At 44.1% G+C, this 23,912-nt stretch overlaps 2 protein-coding genes across 2 annotated transcripts in view; both read right to left on the bottom strand.

The window, feature by feature from the left end:
• The window catches only part of rgs12b (regulator of G protein signaling 12b), a 39,865-nt gene extending 34,152 nt beyond the window's left edge, over window positions 1-5,713 (bottom strand). Inside the window, exons 1-3 of the mRNA XM_070915054.1 lie at window positions 4,628-5,713; window positions 4,056-4,295; window positions 2,106-3,077 (exon numbers count right to left, since the gene is read on the bottom strand). Of these exons, the coding sequence (XP_070771155.1) occupies window positions 2,106-3,077; window positions 4,056-4,295; window positions 4,628-5,713 (2,298 nt within the window). The remainder of the gene's footprint in view (window positions 1-2,105; window positions 3,078-4,055; window positions 4,296-4,627) is intronic.
• Window positions 5,714-10,985: 5,272 nt separating this feature from the next.
• Window positions 10,986-23,912, bottom strand: part of htt (huntingtin) — a 28,610-nt gene continuing 15,683 nt past the window's right edge. The window contains exons 38-68 of the mRNA XM_070926670.1: window positions 23,759-23,875; window positions 23,456-23,578; window positions 23,044-23,303; window positions 22,758-22,900; window positions 22,305-22,533; window positions 21,516-21,657; window positions 21,179-21,358; window positions 20,801-20,977; window positions 20,458-20,534; window positions 19,724-19,859; window positions 19,472-19,594; window positions 19,150-19,357; window positions 18,819-18,964; window positions 18,439-18,616; window positions 18,204-18,305; window positions 17,860-18,044; window positions 17,648-17,774; window positions 17,317-17,420; window positions 16,855-17,006; window positions 16,622-16,761; window positions 16,441-16,523; window positions 16,180-16,310; window positions 15,938-16,070; window positions 15,562-15,717; window positions 15,233-15,423; window positions 14,679-14,793; window positions 14,143-14,356; window positions 12,711-12,819; window positions 12,357-12,519; window positions 11,774-11,934; window positions 10,986-11,652 (exon numbers count right to left, since the gene is read on the bottom strand). Coding sequence (XP_070782771.1) covers window positions 11,439-11,652; window positions 11,774-11,934; window positions 12,357-12,519; window positions 12,711-12,819; window positions 14,143-14,356; window positions 14,679-14,793; window positions 15,233-15,423; window positions 15,562-15,717; window positions 15,938-16,070; window positions 16,180-16,310; window positions 16,441-16,523; window positions 16,622-16,761; window positions 16,855-17,006; window positions 17,317-17,420; window positions 17,648-17,774; window positions 17,860-18,044; window positions 18,204-18,305; window positions 18,439-18,616; window positions 18,819-18,964; window positions 19,150-19,357; window positions 19,472-19,594; window positions 19,724-19,859; window positions 20,458-20,534; window positions 20,801-20,977; window positions 21,179-21,358; window positions 21,516-21,657; window positions 22,305-22,533; window positions 22,758-22,900; window positions 23,044-23,303; window positions 23,456-23,578; window positions 23,759-23,875 — 4,719 coding nt within the window. The 3' untranslated portion in view covers window positions 10,986-11,438. The remainder of the gene's footprint in view (window positions 11,653-11,773; window positions 11,935-12,356; window positions 12,520-12,710; window positions 12,820-14,142; window positions 14,357-14,678; window positions 14,794-15,232; window positions 15,424-15,561; window positions 15,718-15,937; window positions 16,071-16,179; window positions 16,311-16,440; window positions 16,524-16,621; window positions 16,762-16,854; window positions 17,007-17,316; window positions 17,421-17,647; window positions 17,775-17,859; window positions 18,045-18,203; window positions 18,306-18,438; window positions 18,617-18,818; window positions 18,965-19,149; window positions 19,358-19,471; window positions 19,595-19,723; window positions 19,860-20,457; window positions 20,535-20,800; window positions 20,978-21,178; window positions 21,359-21,515; window positions 21,658-22,304; window positions 22,534-22,757; window positions 22,901-23,043; window positions 23,304-23,455; window positions 23,579-23,758; window positions 23,876-23,912) is intronic.

Below are 23,912 nucleotides of genomic sequence, written 5' to 3'. Positions count from 1 at the left end.
CATGAACCCTGTTTAACCTGGTCAGTTTAAAACAAGTGTTATTTGTGATGGCAATGAAGCAGAAAGTAAATTAAAGCTTTCATAAGAGAAGCTGAGATTTGGATAAAAAAGGAAATGATAAAGTGTTGATCTGACTCAGCTGTGCTGCGGTTGTTTTGGGTGTGGCTGCACCAGAGCTTTTTCAGAGAAGCACTACATTTTAGTGGAAAACTCACAGCTCTTATCTGTGCAGCTGATCTTGTCCCCCCTCTCCCTCTCTCACACACACACACACACACACACACACACACACACACACACACACACACACACACACACTATCAATGTCAAAGAAAAGAGGCATCCTTCCTGTTTACAACAACACAGCTGTCAACATAAAAATCAAACACACAGACCACTTATCCCTTGTAAAAACACTAACCGCACCAGTATAATGGGGGCAGAAATGTGCCAAAGCCTAGCAGGCATAGTCATTATAATTGAATGGCTCTGTCTTTGATTCTACAATAAATGGAAAATCGGCCACTGTATCACATTTCGAGAGTCAGGATTCAGTAGATTCATATACTGTAATTCCACAATAAGTTAGTCAAATGTCAGATTTCTGTCATGTAAGTAAACCAAAATCATGTCTGCGTTCTGTGGGCAGATTAACTTCCAAAAATGTCAATTAGTTTCCCACATGGACATTCATGGGAGTGCAGAAGGCTTATAGAGGTTTAGATAGGGAGACAGTGCCACCATGTGACAAACACTAAAAATCTATTATGGATAATGCATAATACACTGTATTACCTATATACATTGTGTAACAAGTCAGTTGTAATATTTATATTAAAGTATTACTTATGTAGGACAGAAGAACTACTACAGCTAAGCTACATTGTGGCTTACCATAACAGCCACAGCCTCCAATGTGCTGTGTCTCCAGTCAGAGGACATTGTTCAGAGGGGTTAACATCCACCTTCCTGTCAATGTCAGCCTCTACCCTGTACCGGCCTTGTAAACACTTCCTCTGATTGTCCCCTGGGGGTCTCTGGGACCCTGTCCACCACAAGTTTTACTGGGGGAAGCACCAGCCTCCTTCAACATCAAGGAAACAAGAGTCTATCCCCGGTACTTTTCTAATATGTAAATGTTGACAGAGACAATGCAACTGTTTCCTACATACTTCTTATGCTTCTGTGGAAAGGTTAATGCAGAAGGAATCCAGTCAGGAGGGATGTCTCTTTCACGCTGTATCTTAGTGCACTGTATTTCAATGCAAAAGGAAATTTGTTGTCACAAAATAATGCAGCCAGTGTATTCAACTGTAGCTTAATCTTAATTGGAATAGTTGGACATTTACTATTTGTCACATTGCTAATGTAACCATCTTGTTTGAATCTCTAAAAAAATGCTTTAACTAAACTAAACAAACACTATACAAACACTTTACATTTACCTCATTAAAACTAGTCTAAAGCCTGCTCTGCTGTTACATTGAGTCTCATTACGGTGGGAAACAGGTGGTTTTCAGGTGAAGGCAGATGCCTGGCTAGTGCATAATGCATGATCTGATACTGGAGCAGCGGGGATAAATAACTTATCAATCCACTTGTACGAAGTCTGGGGAGAGAGCCAACTGGGGTGCTCGTATTATTTAATATAGTGCAGGAGTGTTTGGTGGGGTGAACAAGTTCACCACTGAAAAGTTTTACATCTGAGTGAGAAGAAAACTTAATTCAAGGACTGAATGAGTTCAATGCTCGGTCTTGAACAAAGAGGGTGAGAATGCGATGGAGAGAAGTGGGATGAACACAGATGGATTTATAGCCTCAATAAACCGTAGTCTTGGACACACTCTAGTCAGCGTAAATTTCCACAGCAGGGGTGTGTGATGGGGGATGCTACCTGCTTCCCGGGCTTCTCATCTCATGGTCAGTTTTAACACAACTCTTCCAAAAGCCCACAGCCCATAAACTGGCACAGAATAGCACATTACTGAATACAGTATTGTGGAAAGACAATCTCTTTTGGGGTGAACATTTTGAATAAAAATGAAAACTAATGGTAAAATTACTTACTTACTAATTAAAGTACATTTATAACTTCAAAATCTTACCTTTTTCTCTCCCTCCTTTGCATTCCCTCGTTTCTTCTCTCTTTCACTTCTCTCTGCTCCAGCACCAAATAGCTTCTTAGCCCACTCATCTTTTTGAACAGCCAGCCGGTGGGTGTGGGAGTTGGGATGTGAAGGAGGAGGAGGCTGGCTCACTCCAGGTGGTGGCAGGTGGTCTCCAGGGGCCAGCGGGGCCCGGTAGCGGTCCGCCGGGATCTTATTCATGGGTGGGGGCAGGGTGCTGCAGTTAGCCGATGACCATCCGTCGGTAGATTCGGCGTAGGACTCCTGGTCGCTGCTCAGGCCCTGGAGGTGGCTGTGGTGGTGCTGCTGACGCCAGTCTCTCAGCACATGGACAGGCAGCCACCGCTGTGGCTCCACCCCTACCCCTACTCCTCCACCCCCTCTCTTTTCTCCTCCCCCCACCGCTCCTCCCCGCTTCCCTTGTGAGTAGTGGGGTGGGTGGACCCCTCTAGAGTGCCTACCAGGGACATCGGGGTGAGACAAGGGGAGAGGGTGAGGGAGGTCAGCCAGGTGTGGATCGTGACGGTAGTGGCCATTTCTCAGAGCTGGCGGAGGAGGAGGAGGTGGATGAGGGGCTGCGGCTCCTAGGGTGGGGCTCCAGGCCTGCTGGGACGAAGGTGGGCTGTCCCAATGGCGTGGCCCAGAGATATGGTTGTGGTTAGGAGGACCTCCAAGGTCTACTAAAAGCACTCTGTTGCTCTTCTCTTCTGGTAAAAAGTTTCCGATCCCACTGTCACTGTTGCTGCTGGTGCTGTGGTTCTGCTGGGCGTCATTGTCTGGATCATGGAAGGCCCGGGCCCTGACCCCCTCAATGTTGTCCCCCATGTCCCGGTAGAGGACGGAGACAAACTGGAGGAGAGGCTGAGAACTGGGTGGGAATTCCAGGCAGCCTCCTGTGTCTGGGTCAGGGGTGCACTCAAAGCCAAACCTCATGGCTACACCCAAATGGACCTTAGGAAACAACAGTCCCCATCAGAGCACCAGTCGATGGGTAGAGTTTTCTGCATTTATTTATTCATTTATTTGACAGGGACAATACATGCAGTCCTTGTCCCTGGCTATGTATATGTCACTTTTTCTCAATTACAAAATTGCACAGGAAAATGTTTGACTTATTACTAGCTGTTTCTAATAAATATAAATAATAAAATGTAGCTGTTAATATATCTCTGGCTGATTAGCATCACTGACACTACATTAAATTAGGTTAAGTTAGCTTAGTTTTCTGCAAAACAATCAGGCATTGGTTATAAGGCTGGGTGCCAAACTTTAGCTCTTATTTACTTATTCTTTGATCAGATATTTCCGGATTTAAATCATAATTTCAGTAGTTATTGTAGAGTATTTATTCATAGAAATGTCATTTACAGCTGCTTTGTGTTAAGACAAACTGTAACACCGAGACACTTGAGAAGTTTGGCCTAGAAAAAAAGTATATTCATATTCCTCTATAAGAGGTATTGAAAGGAAATTCTTGCGCTGCTGTCTGAACTAAAACTATGGATTTGTTTTGGCACCTGAAAAAAATATAAAACAATTCCCAGACCCTTTTTCAACTATTTCCACCCTGATTAAGATCTTGTGAGGTCAAAACCGGTCAGAATTTTAAATCAATAAGCCTGACTAAATAAAGGCTTTTATTATAACTTTCTCTCTTGCTCTACCTAAGAGTGCCTGAAGAACATCTTTTTCTGTGATCAGTTTTTTCCTCTTAAACAGCACCTGGCAGAGGACTGATTGAGCACTTGACCATTTGTTCTGGACTTCCCAGCCATTATTGACAAAATAGTGGAAAATAAAGTATCCACTACTTCATGATGTTCATTTAAATAGGAATAGCCTATGTATATATCTGTATAAGAAAGACATTTTCTGTTGCTAGTGTGATAAATGGAACAGCGATCTCCTTTTAAGGTCTTCTGTTCATACCTGGTGGTGACAGAGGTCTGGGTCCACGATGAACACGTGACAGGAAGTCCTCAAACTGCCCTCTTCATCTCGTCCGTTGCTGAAGTGAAAATCGTCATGGTCGTCAGTGGCCTGCATGGTGACCAGTCCGAAGAATCGGCGGTCATCGGGGCAACAGGCGCTGAAGGCTAGTTTTTCTGCAGGATAGGTGGCCAGAACCTGACCTCTGTCGCTGCACAGACGCACACTGTCATGCATGACCTGGTAGGATATAGTTAATACATGTTCAAATCACAGTGGCCAGACATAATTAACAACAACATGACAGACTTTCCATGTTGATACACTGGGTTTATAGTTCTGAAATAAAGTCATCTTAATTATTTCCTGGTTTTCCAACAAGTGTAAAAGCAATATGATCCAATCATGACTTATTTGAGGCCTTGTGCTCAACAACATAAAGTTGAGAGTCTTTTAAGGCCGTTGCAGTTTTGGTTAAGCTACTGCTGTTTGTTTAGGTTTTTTTTTACAACATTTAAAATATAATTAACAATTTATTATTATCAGATGGTCAACAACACATTCAATCGCACCTTCATAAGCACCAGTGAATGTATCTTTTGCTCGGCCCGGAGGCGCCTCATGCTGCATCTGATGGCTTGCAGGCTGTCATTCTCTAAGCTCGTCCCTATGGAGGCCAACTCGATGGAGCCCAGATAGCCAACAATCATTCCCACATTGAGGATGCCCTCGCTGGGCTCTAGGACCAAGTCGCCCCCATCTCCTACATCCAAGTCTTGCTCTTCATTGTGGTGAAGGTGGAGATGACGGAAGTCTGAGTCCAGAAAGACTGAGTCGTCATTCAGAACTTGGGCCATCTCCTCTTCAGAGAGCAGATTGGGGTTGCTCTGAGAGCGCAAGGGGTTCCGATATGGAGGGAACTCTGGATCAGACAGCGGACGTGGCTTTGATGATGAGCTAATCCCAGGCCTGTCCTTGTCTGAGCTGCTGGAAGAGTGGCTGGAGTTCTCAAAGATCATGTTAAAAATTCCTCCGGACTGCAGCTCTGCCACAACCTTCTCTGCCCTGTTGATGCCCAGCTGCTTAGAATCCAGTTTGGGTTTGTACCAGCCCCCACGGGCTCCACCGCCTGACCTGCTGTTATTGTTGTTGTTCACACTGTTGTCATAGAAACCATCCAACTCATCGTCACTAGAGCACGAGTCCAGGTAAGATGCTGCCATTGTGTTGCTGCTATGATGACGGCTTCCAGTGGTGCGTTGGTGGTGATGGTGCCGCCTGTGGCGTTCTCCCTCAGCGATGACCAGTTTCAAGACACCAGAGCAGCGTCCAATCAGTTTGACCACATCTTCATGGGATGCCTTGGAGACATTGATGTCGTTGACGGAGAGGATGTAATCTCCCGAGCGCAAACCTACATAGTCTGCAGGGCTCCCTTTCAGGATGCAGCTGAGGACACATGGACTTTGGCCTGACAGTGTAAAGCCATACCCTGTTCTTCCTCTCGCCACCTCCACAGCCCGGATACGACCCTGCTGGATAGAGGAGGAGGGTGGCGAAGACTGGGACAGGTTGAGCCCACTTCCACCGCCAGGGCGTCTTTTGGATGATGCATCCACTTGCCTGAACATTGTGCCAGGTAACTTCCTCTTGTCCATTGATTCAGTGAGTTTCAATCAGTCATTATACGTCCCCTGGGCTCTGCTCAAGCAGGAACACAGGCCATATCCAATGTCTGTGTTCTTGTTAAACTGCTCTGCTGTCAAGCTGCTACGAAAAGATTTGTAGCAGTTCTAAATGCAGCGGAGGGGTGAAAGTTTGGCCTTAGTTCTGGCACAGCCCTGCTACTGTAGCATTCCCATCCTGGTGTCACTCTCTCTACCAGTTCACGGGCTCAGTTACCTGCAAGCACAACAGGACACAACCAGGTCAGTCATGAGAGCCTTTGTCTCCTTAACATGCTTTTATTGTCTCTACCTGAGCTTCCTTTTAGTCCAAACATAAATCAAACACACTGTCTGGTTGGTCCATATGGCGGCATAAGAACTCATTATGGATACAAAATCGTCCAAAATATCATTATTATTATTATTAATGTTATCAATGCCAATATATATAGTTAAAAGCTCATGTTAGGGGAAGGGACCCTACACACAGCCACACCTGTGCAGGGTGGAGTCAGTGCAGCTCTGTCCAATGGGGAATATGTTTTCAAACCGGAGGCGTTTTAGCACCTGGCAGGCATGCAGGTAAAATTAGACAGACCCAACCTACAACAACCGTAACGCCAGGGTAACTTAAGCTTTTAACTTTTTAATTCGCTTATTATCAACATAGACTGTTGCTTTCGTTCGTGTTAAACAACTACTTGTTCATGAATAGCCGAAAACAAGGGAAAAAAAGTCAACGTTAGCTGAGATTAGCTGACGCGCTACCGTTAGCTTAGTTAGCTGTGCATGCTAGTAAAGCTACGCGTTAGCACTGGTGGCAATGGTCGTAGCTGAAAGAAATTAACAACTACGTGTGTGTCACTTTACACTCAGAAGTGCATGCCATTTCTCTGTCAATTCAAGAAAGTTACAAAAAAAAGTTTCTTGCCGTGACTCGCTATTCAGTGCATCCACCCATGCTTAAACTATAGTCCCGCCCCTAGATTTCCAGTTCTTTGGAATGTCGGTCTGGAGCTATGGCAACGGCGCTGTACACACACTTTTATATCCTGTCATTGGTTTTCCGAGTTGTCAGTCAGACGGCGAACAGTTGTGCGGATAAATTGGCAAAAGTTAGTTCGAGAAATCACAAATAAAAAGTATGAACAGTAGCATATTCCACAGGTGTCAAAAGTCAGCACCATAAGACTGGCCGTCTGAGTCCGCTGTTGGACTTGTTGGTTGGAGTGTTACCGGAAGAAAAGTGCATGTATCTGTTTTTTACCATCATGCAGCGAGAAAGCAAGCAAAAGACAACAGCTGGCTACAATACGTCTGAGTTGTAAAGCAGGGATAGCTAAGTAAAAGGTGGATGCAGGTCTTTTTTTAATGTTCCCACAAAGATGTTAGGACTTGCGCTTCACTCAGTGGGAGATTTAAAAAAAATGACTTACTTGTCGGTGTCCGAGGGTGATGCTGGTCGGGCAGTCTCCATAGTTCAGTAGCTAAGGTTAGTTAGGTAAACTTAGGGACGATGGGTAAACAAAAGAAAAGGCTGCACCATCTGGCGAAGTAGCCTTAAGAGGAGGAGGACTGGAGGGGGAGAGGGAGGTGTGTTTAGAGTGGGCAGTGGAGCGGGGGGGGGCTTTAAACTGTTTGACTAATACAAGAAAATTTAAAGAGTTCATTAACTTCACATAGGCCACATTATGAATTAATCTAGGCTGCCGAACAGTGGTACAAGTCTACATGTTTTTTGTTTGCGGTCAAGGTCCTTGAACTGTACTTCAGCTAACACTGTTGTAGCTACACCTTGAAAAGCATCAACCCAAGGGAGAAAGGAGCAGCCCCACCCAACACTTCAGAGGGAAACAAACTAAACAAATCTGCATGTGTCAAAATACATTTTTGACGTGTATGCAATGTGTTCTTGGAGTAGCTAAACTCAAACAAGAAAGAAGATACACACACCTGTTGGTTTATTTATGTATGTATTCATCTTTTTAGTTTCAAAAGGTTATTCAAATAATGCTATATAGAGTTGCAAGAAGGTCTATAAAAATATCTAAAACATTGTTGGGACATATGTTAATTTTCCTTTCAAAACTGTAACCTGTGCAGCTATACATGGTGTGCACTGTTACAGTTTCTAATGTAAATGATGTGTAAAGTGCTCTACTTAGTGTAAATGATACATCAATTGATGACATGATAAACCCTTTGTAAGGTGTTTGCCATGTGCTTAATACCTGTGCAATCATGATTTCAGCTCAGTGCTTCATGAACCATATGGCAGCTGTCTGGTAATCCTGTTAATACCTTTTAATCATGAACCACCCATCTTATTGGGCGCTGTAAAACCAGATCAACATATGTTTTCATACAGTGTAGTCTATAAAAGGGAATTACGGCTTGGCTCAGAAAAGGAAATTGTTCAAAATGTGATAACTTGATCATGTAAGCACTCAGTTACAGGTAAAGGTCTGAAAACAGGCTTCAAAGTCAAGACGCTACTTGGAATTTTAAATGGGCACATGTTGGTAAATCATGTATTTTCTCTCGCCCCACCTCAACGTGGCCATTTGTTGCCTGTCTGGCAGCAGCTTGTTCTTTCTGACAGAGAGGACGACGAGGCAGAACATTTTAATGGTTGTATCCTCACAGGTTAATGACTTAGAGACACACTGCGGTCCCCAAGCAGTCCTGTTTGTAATATCTTTATCTGAAAACACGGGTTTGCCATTTTAGTGGTTAAGCTGAATTTACACCTCATGGTGGAAGCCATACAATTCACAAACATCACACAAGTTCAACATCTTTTAAATAATTTATTCATTTCTACAACAGACCATGTGCAGTGATTAATCTCTTTAAAATATTCAAATTAACTGAAATACACAATCTCTTTCATTCTTTTTTTTTTTTTCTTTTTCACAAAAACAAAAAATGTGATGGAGGCTCCAGAGTCCTGCTGGGGATCCAGACTGAACTGTAAAGGGGAATCACATCATCCGCAGAGTGCACTTCTTAAATGACCACCTTCAGAGAATCAGTGGATAAATCAGTCGTGGCAAGTGGTCACCAAACTGTATTTTCTAGAAAGGGGGGAGAGGTATTCTTTTAAAGCCAAGCACCAACATGCTAATTACAAAGACATTATGTGCCATGTAAAGAAAAGATTTAACCATAGCTATTCTCAGCTTTTCCATTTGACCAAAAACAATGACTGTATTATTCTGAGTTGTTCGGAAGAAAAAAAAAAGTCTTAAAGGGAAGCATGTTAAATCAATTGAACATGACCTTTGTCCACGACCCCCACGCCCATCTCCCAAAACCACAAAAGATTTCTGGGTAATCGTATTACCCCCTGCAGGGGTCCCCAATCAGTCTTTTGTTTGTCCTGTGCCTGGGGGACGATACTAAACGACAAGATGAAAGGAACATTTTCTTTATTCTGCTCTTGAATTATTTCCTTTTACATAAGTCATGCAGAAAAAAAAAAAGGTTTTCTGTCATCCTCCAGACCAACTTTGAGAGACCGTTGATCTTCTGAGAAAAACAGGACTCATTTCATCTACATCAGGGAGGCCTCACGTTGGAATTTCAACAACAGCTGCAGAGGACTCAGTCATTTATTGTGTGAATACGTTGTTTTAACATGAAGCCAGTCACATTGCTTTTATGGTTGGAAAGTGGAAACATGTTTAGCATACAAATCACTGATGTCTTTACTTTTATGTACTGTAGAACTCATTGCATATCAAGAAAGCGCCTAACGTCAACATGAGAGGAACTTCTTAAGTGCTAGGTGTATTTAATATTCTGCACAGACAATGAATAATGAAATATTTGCCAATCTTTAAGAGACAAAACAATATTTAAAGCTCAACAAAAACAAACTCCTGTTGTCACATGACGACACCACGCTACGCTTCCTCGTCTGTTGATTTGTCAAAGCTGCTATTGGTCGGTTACAAGGCTCCCTTTGGATTGTGTTGCATTTCTTCCACACAAGTGTCATGGCAACTGTACCCATGGAAATACAGTATTAAGGACTATGCAAGAAAATAGCAGTAATGCTAAGCATGCTTTCAAGCTTTCAGTGTACAGGACATACATATATTCAGTCTTTATCGAAGGCAAGTGTATGTACAGAGTAACGCCGCCCAGCACACTCCCAGGCAACTCAAGGTCAAGTCTTCAATAAAATACTATAAGCTCAGAGCTTTCTGCATTCTGCGGTCTGCAGATTCAATGATTTTAAATTTTCTGATGTGTGCGTTAGACTTGCTGTCTAGTTTAAGATCTCTCGTCTTTACACAGTTCTCATTTTAACATGCACCATGGCTTTCATATTACTTTACAATTACTTTTTACAAGATACGAAGGTAACTCCATTTAAAGATGACTGTAAATGACTTCCAGTCTTATTACAACAACAATAGTCACATCTTACATCCTGAGAATTAAAAAAGTAAAGAAATGGACAGGTGGAATCATTCGGGTGCACTGGGGAGCTTACAAGATTTGAAAAAGGACTAGACAGCTATAAAGGAGAATCATAAAATCATAAGAGGAAATGCGCCCCTCCCCACCCCCCCGCTACTGGTTAAAAAAAAAGAAAAAGAAATGACATGACATCACTGCAATTTTGGTATTTTTCTTGCTCGACAGTTTCCACCGTCTTAAGAGTTGGTATATTACAGTTAAAACCATGAATAATTCTGAAAACAAGATGTTTTTTATACTTCCCACTATATACATGCCTAGTTCTTTGTCCACTCAACATCCAGAAGAGGCCACTGCACAGACACAGAAATTGTAGCAACGTACTGAAATAGGTGCAAACAAGTTGCCCTTTTTGCAGTGACAAATACAATTATAAACACCCATCCCCTGCTTCTCATCGTCATTGGAAAGGGGGGGGACAAAACTATGGCTATTAGTAATCATTCTTACACATAAAATATTTACTATTTAACGGTGTCAGAGAATGACGACAAGTAACATAAATATAAAAAAAGGTCTTCAAAGATACTAATTATTGACATTAAGCAGGCATATCTGACCCTTGTGTGTCAGCCCCATTGTCAGTGTCCTAACCAGACCTTAAGCACTCTTAAACAAAACGCACTGAAAAATAGATGCATTGAAACTTTAAATATAGTAAATACTTTGCATTTTCTATTTTTTTTTTCTCTATTTTACTTTACTGACATCACAATACTCAAGCAAGTCCTCACAGGAAAATAAACAAATCCAATTCTGTGTTTGATTAATGTTATTTTTATAGGTTTTTAATCAAGGTGCTGGAAGGAGGAAGTGTTCAAGGTGCTGTCATTTGTCTCTGGGACTGGTCTGCGGGGATTGAGGGTTTTGCAGCCAGTGTCCTTCATACAGGTGAAAAGGCCTTTAACATACACCCTAAACCTGACATGGACCCCGATCTCCCCTGGGGTTTTCTTATGCTCACTCCACTGAATTCATCATGGTGACTTCAGTAGTTCTACTCATTACATATCAGTGTAAAGGAGGGAAAGGGACGAGGCTACAGTAGATTTTTTTTAGTGAAACATTCTGTTCTTCCCCTCCATCACAACATCAGGGGGCGGTGTACATGGAGATCTAATTTCTCGCCCTACTACATTTCTCACTCTAATCCACTTTTCTCCCCATGCTTCGTCACCCCCTCGGCCTCTCTCTGTGCCTTCATGTCCGTCTCAGTCCGTTGCCCTCAGAGTGATGTATCCTGGTGGATTGACTGCAGGCAGCCCAGCAGCTGGTAATAAGGGCTGCCTGGCGAGGCCACGGTCTCAAAGACTGACTGAAAAGCCCTGCGGTCCAGCTCCTCGTCAATCTGGTGCCGGTAGAAATCCATGGCCACCAGGCAGAACAGGTTGACGTCCACCACGTCACTGGAGCCCATTCTGCTGATCACGTGTGGCAGTCTGGTTAAGAGCAGGGGGGTTAAGGACAACAGACCATACTGTAAGCTGTAACTGCATTCACACATACAGTAGATACAACAACCCAATCGCTGTCCTGCTCATGGGACTCATGTAAGGATACAGGGCTGAGATCCACTGGGAGGTGGACGCAGAGACAAAGAAACAGGAGAGGCTCCACATGGCCATGGCCACTGGTGTCCTCTGAGTGAAGTTGGACAAGGACAGCAGCACCCAGTCTCGCACCATAGAAGACTGGCCTGTGGCATGGAGTGTCTGGAAAACCTGGAGGTGGGTGCAGAGCAGAAAAGGAGGAGTTAGACATCGACAAATAGATTGAGAATATCACCCTAAAAAAAGATCTATTCAAATTAGATTTTTTTTCAAGATGTGCATTAGTTGAAGGTATACAGAACAAAACAAACAGAAATCTGATTAGATTGTGAAATTCCCAGCTGTAGCTTGATGTTGCCTTGACAACTTATTGTCCGACTGGACAACTAAAGAGCTGGCTGGGTCAAAACAGAGGAACCAAGCAACAACTTTACTGAGACTCGACTTCATTGAAATTCTATGTAATGCTCCCTGCAAGAAGCAAACTACCAGTAAGGGAACAATACAAAAGAAAGCAGCATTTCTGTGGTCAAATAATTTAGTTTGATAATATGAATTAATGAAATATAATGGACTCATGTCCTGCTGCTGACCTTGTAGACGACAGTGGCCATGAATTGTGGGTAAGGTTGCTGATTGGACAAAAACTCTCCGATGACCTTGTTCATGACATCCTGTGGCGGGAAGAAGTCGTCCAGAAACTGGGGCAGAATCCTTGACACCACCCGAGCCTCGCTGGGTAAACCTTTCCGGATCCTACAGACGGGAAACCCCAGAAGAGCAAAATGATGATGGGGAAACAAAACAAGTGCTACTACTGTTTGTCAAGCGTATATCCGCTGCCACCATCAAACTACTGGACACTGCAATCTCAGTTAAGTGTGTAGGTTTTGTTTTATTTCATAAAACTGTGTGCAATTCTTGTATAATGGAGGGTGTGTGTGTACCTGTCGAAGAGCACAGAGACCCTCTCCATGGCAACAATGATCGACTCGCTGTCTGGGGCCTGAGGGTCAGAGTAGGCGGGGCGACTGGCAGGGCTGGCTTTCTCCTTGCCTGAGGAGAAACCAACATGACCTGCCGTGACGCCCACCGCCTCTGCTACGGCAGAGCCAGAGTCAACCTGACCTCTAACCCCTGTCACGTCTGAACCCGACGCAAGGACGGCTGAGAGAACGAGAGGGGGGGGTGGCACCGGTTGAACCAGTGGGGGAGAGGTTAGAGTGGAAGTAGGGACACTAATATCACAAGATTCAGATCAGAATTTAGTTGACCTCAAACAGAAAGTTCAGTCAAATTACATTCTTAAGTTGTTTCCTGGGTACATTACATACTAGATTATCCTCTCCTGTGATCTGAATGTGCTTCAGCTTGCTTTGCTGTACAGCACATAAAGAGAGGTATGCAGAAAGTTGAAAGTCGGTTTGCATTTGCAAGAGCCGGGGTTTACTCAAAGAATCTTCTGGCTAGCTCTAGGCAACAAAGAAGTGTTATTTAGCCAGTCAGCAAATGGACGACAACATGCTAAGAGTTGCTAAGAGTTAGTAGGGGCCGACATAAGGGTTAGAGGTAGGGTATATCAGAGGTATGTATATAATACATGTATCACATGCAGGAAGCAGGCAGGTGTTTTTTGTTTCATGCTATCACAGGCATTTTTAAAGGGTTGGTTAGAGCTTTATAAAAAAAAATTTAAAAAAGGTCAGTTATGCTGTAAAGAGATTTAATGAATGTAGATCACTAATTGTTAAATATAAAATAGTCTGCAATTTGCTGTATGAAAAGTATGTACAGTAAGCTGCATGCATTTCAGTAGGCTTAGAGGCAGTAGTATGTTCCTACCTAATGTTATTCTTAGGATTGTCCCAGTTCTCTCCCTCAACATTTCCCCTTTCTTTTAGAGTTACCCTCAGCTATGAGGTAAGCAACTCCAGTGAGGAATGGGAAACCACCTAACACTTGCACATAACATCAGAAGCCAAGAATGGAACTAAAGAGGAACACTTACAGCAGGTCCTATCCTACTTTCTACTGCATTACTCAATTATAGCAGAGGCAAATCATTTGTGTGGGAGAGGTGGAAGGGTCACCACTACATTTTACTGTACACACTATTAGGAAGGAATGAGATTGAGAGCACAGGGAAGAAATGGGACAATCTTACTGTGGCATTGTAATCAAGCAATAGTTAAACTTGCAGGTCTGCAAGATTAACTGATGCTGCATCAGCTTCAGTGAGGATAACTGATGATAAAGTAGTCTACTACTATTTAGAGTATCCATGCAGGTGAGTTAGCCAGCTAGCTCAATCCCATGCTGTAATGAAAGCACCAGTCCTGATACAGTACATGCTGGTGCTTTAGCCAGCACCTTTCTTACCAGTGTACATGCAGGTGAGCATGAGGCCCAGGGCAGCCATGGCTCTGTGTGGCGACGGCATGTTGACTCGGTCCACGCTGAGTTTGACCAGCGCTTCTCCGTCCACACGTGACAACTGCTCTGACAGCAGGAGGCGCTCAAGACCACGCAGCACACAGTGATAAATGACGGAGGGAGTAGAGTCCTCACTGGCCGACACCATCACACCACACAACTGCAAGACAGGGACAGAGGCATGAGATGAAGCAGGATAGAGAGACAGAACGAGACATTTTACAAATAGGGAAAAGGATGCATGGTGCTGAATAGCTAACAAGGTTAATTCATATTCATTATGAGTGCAAAAATGTGTTCAACTTGTTACTTTAATGCATAGACTCATTCTGGCAGAAGTCAAAGTCAAAATAAGGGAGCTTCTTCGTCTTTTTGAATACGTTTTTATTTCTGTCCCATTCTGTAATGGCACAATACATCGTTTTCGTCCACCAGTCGAGTTCACGTTACTTCACAGGTACACACACACACCCAATGTTTACCTGTATAACTCCAGCCATAAACTCTGCTCCTACATCCAGAGGGTAGTTCTCCATCATGTAGAAGGCCACTGCGCACATTACCAACACATGCTGCTGGTTATGCAGGTTCACACAGCTGTAGGACACAAAGAGCAAGTGGAACAAAATTAAGATTCAAATAAAATAGAAAGGCAAGTAGGCATTTGTTTGAAATGTGAAGGGCAGCACCTAGTGGGAAAATGTTGCATTGCATCCTTGGTCCCATCACTTTATCAACGCAGACTACAAGACTTTCAAAATCTGAGTTGCATGTTGTCACGTTGATGTGAGGGTGCACAAATCTTGAGGGTTTTAGTCTCAGATCAAAGAAATTGTCAGGGACAAATCAAGGCAAAAGTCTTGTAATCTGAACTAGCCCTAAACTGGATAAAACTATTGATTCCAAGATGCACTTATAGAGCGGGGGGGGGGGTCATGCACATTGGCTCAGGCTCTTTCCTCATCACTTCAGCTCATTAGATGATGAAATGAGGTCAGTGTCTGTGTGTTTCAGACATAATGAGAGGGATACTCACTGAGCGATAGCCCTGAGGTTGGACAGCAGGTACTCAGAGACAGTGGGAATGAGCTGTTTGGCTGTGTCATCCAACAGGTCACACTCCAACACATACAGCACTCCATGCAGAGCCCCCATGCGGCTGGGCAGGTGGGTGCTGCGCAGGGTCGTCTCCAACAGGCGACACACAGGCTCCGCTATTACCTTGTCCTAGAAATATACATTTAGAGTTTTCATACACTGTAGACTGTAACAGATTAGAGGTTAATGGTACTACAAACAATCACGAACACACATACCTCCACCATCAAAAGCCCCCCCCCCCCATACACACACAGCCATACTCACCATGCCCAGTACAGCAGCAGCCTTGCAGATGGCAGGCACCAGGTATTGATTGAGGATCTCATCCTCTGGCGGGTGGAGCTTCTGCAGTTCCATCAGGGTGGAGAACATCATTTCAAACTGGTTCCTCTCTGTGAACAGGTCAGACACCGCCAGCAGCTGCAGAGAATGACGGGGGGGGGGGGCAGTGAGAAGAGTGCTGAACCGTGTTGGTCATGGGCCTATTTCTGTTGGATCCTCTCAAACATTTTCTCTCCAGAACTGTTTATTGTCTGGTTTCCAGGGTGAGTAAAACTAGGGTCTTTGCCTAAAACCGGTCACAGAGCTTGGAAACTCTAGACAATCTTTTACTGGTGTGAAAGTGTGCATTGTAACTCACCGATCGGACCACTTCACTGATGAGTATGGTCGGGGTCCTCCGGTTACTCGGGGAGCCCGGGATCAGCCATTGGCTGTAGAGCTCCAGGAGAAACTGGGAACATGAATGAATGTCCACACCTGCACGATGCTTCCTGAAAGCACAGACAAACAAGAATGCACAACGGGGACCTGCCACTGTCTGAGTGCATGTGTTGAGACTGAAGAAATGCGTGTGCACAGGTCTGCATTTGTTTGTCTGACCTAGAGTTGATAGGAGATACGGGTGGGGAGGTGGGGGCTGGAGTGTCTGCTTCATCTTCTTCATCTTCACCCCATTCTTCCTCTCTCAGTGGGGTGATGTTGTTACCTAACCACACTGAGTGGATGGAGACCTGAGAGAGAAAAGAAAAAACACAATTAAAATTGTGCTACAGACAAACTCTCAACATTAAGAACTTAAAACAAACTGTTCCTCAAGCTTCATGTTATTCACCACTTCCTCCTTTTTCATACAACTCTTACCTGTCCCAGTTTATAGTCCATGTTGCCCATCTCCCTCTCTGTGTTGATCTGAAGCAGCAGCTTCTCATGGCTGATCAGTGTGCCTGCTGAAACAAAATGAAACAAGGAATTAGAGTGGTAGGTGTACGTGCAGCAGCTGTGGGCAGAGATACAGACATCATGAATGTGGATTTTGTGTTACCAGCTGAGGCTGCAGAGAGCGAGGGCACAGGGTCCCAGGCGTGGTACGGGTGGTGTGTATGGACATTGTCTCTCTTTGACACAAGAGCCTGAATCTCTCTCTCCACCTCACCCCTGATTACTGCAAGTTTCCTTCCAAACCTGGACACACACACACACAACATAATTCAAATATTGTTGCATGCTTGTTCTGGACACTGCTACAGTGTAAATAGAACACAGCTGCATAGCTACCGTGTTTCCAGGGCTTTGAGGCTCTTGTTGCGGGGCTGCTGTTCCAGACAGCTGACTGCAGGATTGCCAGCAGTGGGCAGGGTCATGGCACTCAGCACCAGGCTGGTGATGGCCTGCACTGCCAACACATTCAACTGGGTACGCTCCAAGTCCTCCTAGAGACAGAAGGACACACAAAACATTGATACAGATTGGAAACAGAGGGATATAGAAACGCTTTCCAGAATTTTCCGCAATGTGTTGGATGCATCATGAAACAGATGCATGTGTATTTCTTCACTGCTCACTCTCTGAACACACAACTGCTTGCACGTTTCTCATTTAAGTAAGCAATTGTGTGAATGCTTATGCAGGCAAGTAGTGATGTGATGTGATGAGTGCTGTAGTTAAATAAACCTCATTAACCAGCAGCACGTTTAAGGATGTAGTCGTGTGTGTGTGTGTGTGTGTGTGTGTGTGTACCTCCTGATGCGTCTCCTCCTCCTGGTCCATAGTGATGGGTTGGGTGACCAGCACCCCCAGCAGAGTGGCCCAGGTCTCCTCAAACTGAGTCCTGCTGCTCCAGCCTAAATATATATAACAACAAAACCATTCAGATGATGAAAATGCATAATGTATCAGTCACACTAAGACCAGAATCTGACATAAAGGTGGCATTCATACTGAATCATTCCAGATGTGCAGTTTTGGGAAATCAATACTTGACCATGTCTTTGATGAGATAAATGTGAATGAGACAATAAAAAGGGAAAGCTCATTTCATGACTGTGTGTGTACGTTTGTGTTTCTGTACCCAGTGTGTTGATGCGGTACAGGAACTCTCTGAAGACATCCTTTTCCTGCAGGAAGTCCACAGGGATCTCAGGCAGCGTTGTGCCGTACTCTCCTCCTGGCTGAGGGGACCAGCCCAGTTTCCAAACCTAAACACACAAACACACACACACACACTATTAATAAACCAATACATGAATGTATAAAAACTCATGGAATCTTTCACACACTGACCAGTGGAGGTACTCGGGTGTAGCTGTTGACCAGAGGCAGTCGGGACAGACTGATGACAATGTTGCGCAAGGTCGGTGTGAGGAAAGCAGGGAATGCACTGTTACTATGGTGACCCAGGGCAAGGACGCTCTGCATGCCTTCCACCAGCTCCGCCATGATCTCACATGCTTGCCACTCGCACATGTCTGCAACACAAGAGGAGCCATCATATATGCCCCAAAGCTTTCTCCTGAAATCTACTCAGAAGAAAGTATTCTTAGACATCAAACGCAGCGGCAAAGCCCTGAAATACTAGATAACAAAACACGCCAGTAGTTTTAATAGAACTCTAAGTGAGTGCTCACGGTCAGCATGCGCCGAGTCCACTTGGTCTCCTTCAGCGTCTCTCTCTGTCTTCGTCTTTTTCTTCTCTGGGTACAGAAGCTGGTCACCAGGACTCACAGCCACTGGGAAGCAGAGATGAAAAGGTTGAACCAGCATTGAAATGACACGCAAACATTTTGAGTTTTAAAGCAGTCATGGCATGTGACCATACTAAATCATAGATCATCCACAAACATGTCCTGGTGGCCTCCTCACCTGCAACAATGATGAGGCGTAGGCAGTAGATGAGGGAGCAGGTGTGTGTGGTGTACTCAGGGGTGGAGAGTTTGTTCCAGACACACGGCTGCTGCAGGGACAGACACAGGCAGGACAGAGCCCACTGCAAGTCCACACTCAGGGGCAAGTGGTCCTGGAGGAGGCGCCATGCCACCACCTGGGACATACAAAGGAGGAAGATGAATGTGGCAAGACAGTGAATGTAAAGTAGGGGTTGCACAAACATTTCTTAAAACTAAAAACAATTCAGTTATGCATGATTACGTTTTGAAAGTAGATGTATTTAGAGTTATAATTAACATACCTCTAAAGAAGTAAATATGCTTTAATATTATTAATAATAATATGCAGGCTTATACCTCAGCTGCAGTGCAGGTGAAAGTGGTTATGAGGTGTTCCTTGTCAGAGGGGATATGTAGTGAGGAAGGCAGCTGGCTCACACTCAGCAGGTACTGGGACAGAGCTCTGCAGAGCGACAAAACCCTGGGGTAGAAACCTGGCTCATCTGAAGAAAAAAAGAAAAAGAAAAAAGAGCAAACACAAATATATACATAAATAAATACACAGTTAAAGTTGTACAAGGAGTCAAAATTTAAAGAGGCCGCATAAGAAATTACATAACTCTGACTTGTGTATTTTCATCCACAAATCTCTCTTTTATGACTTATGTTGCCCATCCCTCCCACTCACCATACACATCAGCTAGTTGGTCCCAGTAGGTCTGTGGCTGGGAGGGCGGCAGGAAGGACTGGTGTGGGACAGGAAGTGACCCGGTGACACCTGCGAGCTGCTCCAGGGTCACCTGCAAGGCCGTCTCCAATAAGAGCGACCCCTGACCTCGTGCCAACCGCTGCACTCCCATACTCAGGCATGGACACAGCAGGCTGAGGTTGAACTCCTGGGGAGAAGAGGGCAGGTTCAGACACAATATATTCCAATATATTTTAATCAATCAATATGTTCAAGAATATCTGTCCTTGAGGTCTGATCTGAGAACTGCAGTCTGTGTCACCTTGCAGCTCATGATGTTAAAGAGGTCAGCCGGAGGTAGTTTGGTGAGGAGTTCTGTCGTCTCCAACAGGGAAACATCTCCACGAAGACAACACTGAGACTTCACCAGAGCTACATACCACTCCTAGAAACAAAATTTAAATTATGTACAAAGTTATATTCCCCTTCTACTTTAAAATTCTTCAATATGAAAAATCACAACACAGTAAAAACATGAAATACAGACATGCACTCCGATTCTCTAATCCCTCACCTTATCCGCAATGACCAGTTCAGGGGCAGGAGGTGGATCCCCATCCAAGGGGTGTGATGTAACAGGTGGTGTTGGGCTGCTGGTGTCGGCAACAGTGGCTCTGAACCTGTCCAGCAGGGAGTAGAACCTCTGATGCCTGTGTTAAGAGAGATGAAGAGAAGATATGACACATTTTCTCCAATTTGACAAAAATCTGTCCTGCTGATGGATAACTATCCTGCAGATATATGGCACCCTGAACAGCCCACTGAGAGCAGAGGGTGAGACCACATTTGGTAAGCACAATCCACATTTACATTGAAGGACAACTCAGAGGCTATTTGTGCATGCATTATTTGGGGAACCAAAGCAACAAAAACTGCCTAAAACTTGCATGTACTTGTTGTTGGTTGTGTACTCTTGTGAAAGGCAATGCAAGTGTATACCAACGACTGATCCAGTTATTTCGATGAGGACTAATCAGTCAAAAGGTGAGAAGAAAAAAAAAACTGTGGTTGCCTTCAATGATAAAAATGTTCATTTTGCACCACCATATTTTACAACTAAAGTAAAAGATGTTTTTTCCTTGTAATTCAGGTTGTGTTTCAATCAGTGTGGCATGTTGATGTTTTGCTTCAAACTGGTGTGTTTTATTTCCATCATTCTGTTGTTGTCTGTTCTGCTTTTTACTATACAATCATAAGTGAAACTACAAACTATTCCTCAAATTGGCTGCAATACAGAATATGTGTTACCTCTGAGCCAGGCCACTGGTCTGGAGGTATTCCTGGATCCTGTCCAGTTCCTCCAAAGGCAGCTGAGCTATACTGTTCTGCAGGGTGGAGACAGAATAGCACATGATCAGTTGACATTTTAACATTAACACTGTATCCTAAGTAAGAAATTCACAGCTTTCCCCAAAGCTTCACAGAAAGTTTGCATCTGAAGATGTTTATCTACTTGTGTCCATGTATTCATGAGTCTTATAAGCCCATAAAAGCTCTTCACCTGTATGACGTTAAAATAGAATTCATGATGTTTAACTTCCAAGCAAACTCTGCTGTGACAAGAAAATGTAAACCCATACATAAGCTGTACCTGTAGTGTCTCAGCCAGCAGCATCTCTACCCTGCGACATGCCAGTGTGTCCACCATACGAGCCAGAACCCTGAAGGGTGTACTGAGCAGCTTGTCCACATACAGCATCAGCAGGGAGCCAGACTGACTCAGGTGGATGCCTTCCAAACATTGCAGAGTCTTCTTCAACATGGTGGGCTGCAGAGGAGGAAAGGATTCAGTTAGTGGGACAGAAAAGGGATGGCAGAATGAGAGCAAGGAGACAGGGAGGTGACGAGGAAGGGCAGTGAAAAAAGGGAGGAGGAAAGAAGGAAAATGACACCAGTGATGATTAACTGAAAAAAATGAAAGAGAAAAAAAGAACACAGGGAGACCAAAGATAACAGCGTATAATCTCACAGTAGTGAGGTTGTCACAGCGGGACTGGATGGCCTGGATGAAGAGGCCGCTGGCTGCTGAGTTTCGGTGCACAGCGCTGATGAAATCCTGCACTGGGGGCTCATGGGAAAGGCTAATGAGGTCACGCACGTGGTTGACAATCAGCCAGGTCAGATGCTCCGAGTCATGGAGGTTCTGACACTATCAACATGAGAAAAGAAAAAAAAAATCAAAATGACACCTTAACTTAAAAACACAAGTTTATATAATTAAAACATTGTTGATGGTCATTGCCTGTTTGCGATTGATTCCAACAGTGTTAAAATATTTTGTATTGTCCAACATTCAAGAGTCTCACCACATAGTCACAGAAGAGGATGAGGGCTCCCCTGCGTACAATCTCTCTGTTGACCATGGCTAACCGGGTCTCAGGCTTGTCCTCTTCTCCTTCCCCTGAGGAGTGAGGGCTCAGCAGCTTTGTGCACGAGAGGCTTTGCCTCCTGAGAGAAGGATGGAGACAAGGTGGATTGTCACAAGATACAGTGCTGTGCTAAACAACAATTTTCTGTGCTACATTTGGTCTCACAATTAAACTATATATGATTTTCGGTCATGTTTTAGTACACTAAAGCAGTAAGACAAGTCCAGCGTTATAAGGACACATTTGAGAGAAATCACATTCTGATTGAGTGAAAATGCCTTTTTCCTTTTATTATTTCATACTCTTTCATTTCATACTACATCTGGTGGAGAATTTAAACAAATGCGTTCAGTGAAGGAGTGAAACAATGTCAGGTAAGACGAGATAAAAAGACATTGATCTAATTGTTGACCTTCATTAACCTGAGAATGAATGACAAATAACTGATCATCTTGTGTAAAACCCTGGTTGTGAACTTAGAGAACCTATGTTCCCTTTTGCTCTTCTGATTTATGATACTTTATTATTATTTATCTGATATGATACACTTATCACTAATTTGATATTCAATCATACTGCCCACTACTGTAAGAGGGAGGCGACTTTATTGTTATCCAGAGTTCTTCCATTTTGGGAGTATCCCCCCCTGTCCAGTTGAGGGTGTATGACTAAGATCTACACAAATAAACTTTATGTGGATGAGTCACTCACACTATCTGTTCTTACCTGGGTGTCTGGTGCACCTCAGCCCACCAGGAGTAGTTGGTATAGTTGATGATGAGGAGGACCTGGCACCATAGCAGCACCAGGGAGGGGTGGGTGGTGATCAGGCACTGCACCATGCTGTTCAGACCCTCTAAGGGGTAAAACAGGCCTGCCTCTGTGCCAGTCTGTCCACCTCCACTCTCACCCTTCAGGAGACGGCTAGCTGCAGCTGTGATCCTGCGAAACATTCCTGTAAAGGAAAAGGAAAGCAAAAGAGGGAAAGGACCGTCATATTTTTCCACAAAATGCTTATATTCAATGCTTATATTCAAAGTGGGCTCATTTCAAAAGAACGTCATGAAACTTTTTTGGTGGATTTAATTAATGTCATTGTAAACATCAACCGTTTTAAGAAGCCACACTTGTTCTTACATTATCTAAGAAACAAAAATGACCTAGAAATGATAAGCTCACCACTTTTGAAGACATGTATGAGACACATGAGCAGCGTGCCCAGCTGCTGGCAGTAGAAGGTGTGTTGCTGCTCTGTAATGTCTACTTTAACCTGTCTGGAGGAAATGTCATCCAGCAACACTCCTACCAGCTGGAGCAGGAATCTATGGGGGACACATTTCAAGTGAAAGTCACAAGAAAGAAGAAGAAACATGGAGGTTAAAGTAGTGGTTGTAAAAAAGGCAGAGACAGAGTAGAAAAATCCCTCAATCCTGACCTCAGAAGCATCCTAAAAACACACACTAACCTGGCAAAGGTCTCCTCTGGTAGGGCTTTTTGTGCCTCACCATTAGGTTCCCGGTTACCGAGTGCGTCAGCAGCGGGTGGGTCATTTGGGGAGGGGCTCTGCTGATGGAGGCGGCGGATTGTGTAGCAGGAGAGGAGATGCGGAGAGAGGGAGAGCTCATGGATCCGGGACAGGACAATGTCCTCGGTGGACTGGGAGACGAGTACCCTGAGCACCGCCAGGATACCAGACACCCACAGCTGGACTGTGGCTACTGACGCCTAGAGGAGCAGGTTTGATTTTTAAGAAAAAAGTCTATATTTTGCAATCACTTAACAAAAAGTAGACAAGGTGTTGAGTTACATTAGATAGGCAAGTCAAAATGTCTGTCCAGGTCTTTATGCATGTTCAGATTTCAGATGAGATGTCTCACCATGGTGACTGGAGTGGTGAACATGCTCTTGAGCAGCATGTCTACAGGTCTGAGAGAGGAGGGCGCCACGGTCTCAAACAGAGTGTTCAACACTCCCAACGCCTCCGGAGAGTCCAGGTGCATCTGTGAGGACACAACATACAAATATGTTTATTGATGACAAATAAGGGTTTTTAACCAGACCGTTTCATTACATACGATGTAGTCTCAATGGCTAATATGTTTGATCTTACTGTACAATAGCTTGATTTGAATTTCCAGGTGAAAGATTGCAAACATATGCAATTGCATGCATTTTCATACCTGCTGCTTAGCTATCATGGGAAGTATGACGTCAGCAATCTGTCTGGACAATCTCTTCCACTTGTCCTCATTCTCTTTGTGACACTGCTGCAGTACAAGGATGAACATCTCCAACACCTACAACACACATGTAAAAGCAAAATGTCAGGCAGAG

The sequence above is a fragment of the Enoplosus armatus genome, chromosome 2 (assembly GCF_043641665.1).
Source record: "Enoplosus armatus isolate fEnoArm2 chromosome 2, fEnoArm2.hap1, whole genome shotgun sequence".
Lineage (NCBI taxonomy): Eukaryota > Metazoa > Chordata > Actinopteri > Centrarchiformes > Enoplosidae > Enoplosus > Enoplosus armatus.
Note: the sequence above shows the minus strand (reverse complement) of the source record. Positions and strands in the feature narration are given on the sequence as shown.